General features: G+C 60.7%; 1 protein-coding gene across 1 annotated transcript in view; it reads right to left on the bottom strand.

Moving 5' to 3' along the window:
* Window positions 1–634: 634 nt before the first annotated feature.
* Dda1 (DET1 and DDB1 associated 1) overlaps window positions 635–5925 on the bottom strand; it is a 5865-nt gene continuing 574 nt past the window's right edge. Inside the window, exons 2-5 of the mRNA XM_010644324.3 lie at window positions 2877–2957; window positions 2757–2808; window positions 1865–1926; window positions 635–1090 (exon numbers count right to left, since the gene is read on the bottom strand). Of these exons, the coding sequence (XP_010642626.1) occupies window positions 980–1090; window positions 1865–1926; window positions 2757–2808; window positions 2877–2957 (306 nt within the window). The 3' untranslated portion in view covers window positions 635–979. The remainder of the gene's footprint in view (window positions 1091–1864; window positions 1927–2756; window positions 2809–2876; window positions 2958–5925) is intronic.

A 5925-nucleotide genomic window follows, 5' to 3' on the forward strand; every position in this document is an offset into this window, starting at 1 on the left:
GTGGGGACATGGGATGTGCCCGTCCACATGGAGACGGGGCTCAGGGCCATGGGTGTGGGGTGACATCGGGTAAGGGAGTCCCAGCAGGCCAGGCCAGGACACCGCCCAGGAAACAGGAAGTGCTGCCCGCACAGGGCGGAGAGACCAGGTCAGAGGGGACACAGCCCTGGCCCGCCCTGCCCCCATCTGTCAACAATCGGGAGACACCTGGGGCCCACTGGGGTCAGCCTGGCCCAGCCCACACCAGGACTGATGCCCCACTGCCAGCCGGGCACCACTGCCGTGCCAACACGGGGTCCCTCCCTGGCACCTCCATGGCTGTAGCCCAATGCCCTCACACCTCCGGCGCCCAGCAATCAGCTCCCCACACCCCGGCCCCGACACAGCAGAGCCCACAGCTGCGTCACTGTCACAGACTCGCCAGGGCACGCGCCCGTGGGCAGTGTCCTGGGCCGGCCGGGTCCTTGGGCTGAGGTGGCGGCCTTGACGTGGGGCCGCAGCAGCTTAGGAGAATCCGCTGGTCCAGGGGCCACGGCCCGACCCCTCCTCGTTCCTCTGAGTGATGACACTGGACACTGGACATGGGCTGCATCCTCGAAGGCCGACGTGGGCGGAGCAAAGACGCGAGGTGGAACAGGAAAGATCCTTTATTGGGGAGCACACGGAGCACGCGCGAGTCCATGATGAAACGCTAACATCCGGGGCGCGCTGCCCTCACGGGCCCACAGGCCACGCACTGTTCCCCCAGCCCACCCCTGCACCCGACACTCGAGGACACACTTGGTCCCGGGTGGGGCTGGGTGGGGAGGTGAGCACAACATCACACTACTGGGACTGAGTCCCCTCTAACCAACGCGTGACACGTGTTACGGCATAAATAAAACTCGAGGAAAATAAATACATCAGCTCCTGTGAGGTTGGAAGTGGTGTGGAGCGGGCGAGCGGGCGCTTACACACAGGGCAGGCGGCGGCGGGAGGCCTAGGTGTCCTCGTGCATGTCCGGGCTGTCCGTCCTCGCCACCTTGCGGGGCGGCGCCGAGCTCTCGCCCTCCAGCTCCACCTGCTCCTGGTCCCGCTTCTTGGCAGCATTCTGAGGCGGAAGGACAGGCGGTGAGCACCGCTCCCAGCGACCCGCCCACCTGGAGGAGCCAGCGGGCCTCCCCGCCCCTCCGTGGGCCCACAGGGAGTCTCCTTCCCGGAAGCTGGAATCCAGGGCCTGGTGGCCAGGGACAGGAAGCCAGATTTCCTGTGCAGTCGCTTGGGGGCCCTTCCGATCACCCACTCTGAGACCCAGCTCTGCAAACCCCACCTCGTCACAGAGCAACACGTGCAGATGTTCAGAGAGGACTGGAGCCCCACGTCAGCACAGGGGCGCGGGGGTCAGGGGCCACAGGCTGGGAAACCACTCTTTGTTTTGTCTTGTGGCTCTGGGGATGGAACCCAGGCCTCCACACGGCCCACACCCCCAGCCTTTCCTATTTACTGAGACAGAGGCTCCCTAAGCTGCCCAGACCGAGTCAAACTGATGAGCCTCCTGCCTCAGCCTCCCAGAGTGCACTGCATCTCTCCTGTGCCTGCATTTGTAATCTTGGACGGGGCAGAGTACCGGTCCCACCATCAGCACAGCAGAAAAGCCAAAATCCTAGGCCACAGATGCCAAGCCTGACCCCATCCTCCCGAGCCCCAGGCTACTGAGTAGCCACTCCTTTCCCTGGAATCTCTTCTGTCTCCTGGAGCACCGGGTGAACTCCTACTCAGCCCTCAAAGGCCCACTCAAGGCTCCCCTCTCCCTGGCATTCAGGCCTCATCCCGCGCAGAACCCGCACCACCTCAGTTCCCAGAATCTGAACACCGTGCGCCTCACCTTTTTGTCCCATTGCTGATGTAGGTAGCGTAGGAGGATGTTTGTCTTTTCTGTCACAATGACTGAGGAGGAAAGACAAAGTGGCAGAGGTGGCCGGGCCGCCCCTTCCTGCCCCTGGGCTGTGTCGCCCTGCCATCTTTCCAGGACTCAAAGTCAGGCCCAGCTCAGGAGGGGATGGCAGAAAGCTGGGGCTCTCTTCACTCTCACAGGGGTTTAGGGCTCACATGTGTGCACGAAGCCCCACGGTGCACAGCTGTGGCCACAGTCCACCCCGTGGGGTCCCCGGATTCTGAACTCAGGGCCGAGGACCTGCCTCTCTGGTGTGAGCCACACCCCCACACCTTCCCTTCTTTTGAGACTGGGCCTCATTAAGTTGCCCAGGAGAGGCTATAACTTGTGATTCTCCTGCCTCATACTCCCACAGCGCTGGCACAACAGGCAGACACCACGGTGGCCAGCTCAAGGGTTCCTTCCCATCAGCAGCACCATGACCACATCCCCTCCTCTGCCTGGGCCCTGGCCGGGGATCCCACCACCTCCGCTGCTCCCTGCCAGGACCTGAGTCTGTACACATCTGGGACCCGGAGCCTCCAGGGCTCACCCAGTCTGACTGGAGGGCAGGGGCCAAGGCCGGCAACCGCGAGATGAGGGCCGGACGGAAGGCCCCAGACGGAAGGCCCCAGACCAGATTGGACCCTGGTGTGCAGAAACGAGAGGGCCCCGGCCAGTGGGGTCCCCACCCCCCTAGGGCAGGACCGGCACAGCGCCTGCCTGCCGGGGCCACACAAGGCCACCACACACCAGGAAGTAGGGGCAAGACTGGAGGGGCCCCCTGTGCACCCCAGCCGGCACCGACGAACGGACAGGCAGATGGACGGATGGCAGCACTCACTCTGCTCTGACGGGTACTCCCGGGTGGGCAGGTAGACGGAGGGGCGGCGGTTCTGCAGGAGAGGAAGGGGTCAGGCACAGCAGCACCCTGCCGGCCCCGCCCCTAGCACCCCACACTCACCGAAGCCTTGCACACGGAGTCAGCATGGAACCGACTAAAATTGCTCTTGTTGTAGACCGGCAACCCTTTCAAAAAGTCTGCCTGGAAGGCACAGAGGGACGGAAAGTGAGGCTCCCTGGCACCGTGGTGGGCGGCGCTGGTGGCTCCTCCTTTCCTCTCCCCGTTTTTCTCTGCACCGAGGTACACATCTGCCCTGGCACAGTCCCGACCTCACAGGTCACCACAAGACCTGGCAAGAGGCAGGGAACCGAGGTTCAGAGAGAGCAGACCACTTGTTAGTCACACTGCAGACAGACTCACACCCCGGAAGCGGAGGCAGCAGGGTCACCAGGAGTTTGAGGCCAGCCTGGGTGACACAGGGAGCTCAAGCCAGCCTGAACTACTGAGGCCCTATCCCAAATAAACCACACAGCTATATGTGGGGGCACATGCCTGTAACCCAACACTCAGGAGGCTGAAGCAGGGGCATCATCAGCAGTTCAAGGCCAGGCTAGGCTACGTAGTAAGTTCAAGACAGCCTGAACTACAAAGAGAAGCTCCATCTCCAAAAAGACCAAATAAATAAATAAACACAGTGAACCAAATAAAGTCACCCTGCAGCCAATCAGCAGCAGCAAGGAGACAGAGTCCCAAAACAGACCAGGGCAAGGCCGAGCTGCCCCTGTGCACACATTACGCTGCCGTCCCACAGGGCCTCCTGGCTTTGTCTCCTCGACGCTCCCATAACAGACCTGAGTCAGGACATCGGTGGGACTAAGAGACCCCTGGCCAGTGTGATAATCATCAGAGCTGTGGGGCAGAGTCCCGGCCACAGGTGTGGGGCTACGTGGCCCAGAAGCCCAGGGCTTGCAGAGCTTCCCAGGGCCAAGGAGGTGGTGCCTGCCTGTAATCACAGCACTCTTGGGAAGCTGAGGCTGGAGATCAGTAGCTGGAGTATAACCTGGGCAACTCGGTGAGACTCGGCCTCAAAATTAAAAAGAAAAAAGTTTTAAGAAAAGACAGGATGCAGCTCAGTGTGAAGAACCTGAGTGCAGTTCCCAGTAGAAAGAGACAGAACACTAACCTGGAACCCCAGGTTTAAACGTGCCACTTCTTTTCTTTTCCTGTGCCCACAAGCCAGCACTCCCCCATTCTGAAGGCTCACCCAAGCTGGCGTGAACAGGGATGAGTGGCTGTCCCTTCCCTCTGATGCCCCAGGCCACTGGGGCCACCCAAGTGCGGGCCCAGGCGACTCCAGAGCCAGAAGCACAATGCACGCACTATTCCCGAGTCCTCAGGACCTGGCGCTGTTGGTCAGGGGGTAAGAGGTGTGGCCAGTGGGGGCTCCCAGGGCTCTCCCCAGGCTGGGGCTTCCTAAGGACCATGTCACTGTGTGAAACCGAACGACCGAGCCAGGCAGAGGCCGCTGCGGCAGAAAGGTCACCCGTCAGTCATCTCAGAGGCCAAGGGCCTCCTGGTAGGTAACATTCCTGAAAGCCAAGCACAGGAGGTCCACCCCAGCCCTGAGGCTCCAGAGGACCACTGTGGCATGTTGGAAGCTGTTCGGGTGACTTCCCAGCACCCTTCGGGGCAGAGGGAGCAGTGTCCAGGATGGGCCAGCCTGCCCTTCCCACCTGGGAGCGGCAACACGACCACCCACTGCTCTAGGCCACCCCGCCCAGCCCAGGCTTCCTCCATTCAGCGGGGTCTCCTCAGACCTGCTGCCCAACAGGCCCAGGCCGGGCACTGGGTACAGGTGTGGGCCACCACTGCAGCTCCACTCTGGGGACACAGGAAATGGCCATGTGATCTGGGTGCCAAGGGCACCAGCTGAGGCCAGGGACAGTGAGGCCCTGGGTGGGTAGAGACACAGGAGGGAACCCCATCTCTGCTCCAGCCCCTACAGCTTCCTGCCACTCCCAGGTATGTCCCCACCTACCTGGCCGCTGTCCCCGCACCCTGTGAGGCCTCTGCTTGGCACAACAGCCTCCCTAGCTAGACCCGCAGCAGGCTGAGGGCACAGGGTAGGGCAGGGTGACTCTGGCAGGGCTCGCTCCATCCTCAGTCTGCCCCCTACCTCCTCAGGGACCAGGAATCAGCACAGGGGACAGCACAGGAAAAGAGCTGAAGCTCAGAGCACCCAGGTGGTCAGGTGCCAGCGTCGAAGCTGCCTGTGGAGAAAGGCTCAAAGACCACCCAGCCCTGCTTCCTGTCCGCTACCGCAAAACAGGGCCCAAGGGCCAGGAAGAAACCGCGCCTCGGCCAGACCAGCCCCAAAGGACTCAAGGAACATCTTCCTCTGTCCTCCTCCCCAGGGAGCACTAGGTAGGAACCCAAGAAAGCAGGATGAAAAAATTGTGGTTCCCAAGTCAGGAAGGGATCTGGGGAGCAGAAGGTGCTCACAGGAGGAACAACACTGTGGAAGGGGAGAAGGAGCATGTGCAAACACCCTGTGGCAGCAAGAACTGAACTGAAGTTTGAGGTAGAACAAAAAGGGTTGCTGCTGCTGCTGAGGCTTGCAGGGGAGCTGATGAGGTCACAGAGGTGGGCAGGACCTTGGGAGCCAAGGGTAGGGGCTGAGTTCCCACAGGGTTACACGGAAGCCTAGAAGAAAGCTGTAAGTTAGAAACTGCTACAATCTGACTCTTTAAAAAGCTCTTTGTTCCAATAATAATAATAATAATAACAACAACAATAATAATAATGATAGTAATAATAATAATAATCAAAGCTCCTTGTTCCATAACCCAGAGTGGTAGCACAGGCCAGTAATCCCAACACTGGGGAGGCTGATGCAAGAGAATTGATGGGAGATCGAGGCCAGCCTCGACTAGTGAGCTCAAGGCCAGACAGAACTACGTAGCGAGACCCTGTCACGAAAAACTAAAAACTAAAAATAAGGTAAACACTCCCTGCTCCAGATGAGCGAGGGCCGCCGAAGGGGTGGGGCAGCAATTAGGAGACCAGGGCCGAGTTGGGCAGGCAACCGGGCCGGCGCTGGCCCCCGACGGGTCAGATGGTTCTGGTGGCGCTAGGCTTGGAGGCGACGGCCAAGGACAAGGGCGCGCTT

Source organism: Fukomys damarensis, unplaced genomic scaffold (genome assembly GCF_012274545.1).
Source record: "Fukomys damarensis isolate Sample0158 unplaced genomic scaffold, DMR_v1.0_HiC HiC_scaffold_37, whole genome shotgun sequence".
Classification (NCBI taxonomy): Eukaryota; Metazoa; Chordata; class Mammalia; order Rodentia; family Bathyergidae; genus Fukomys; species Fukomys damarensis.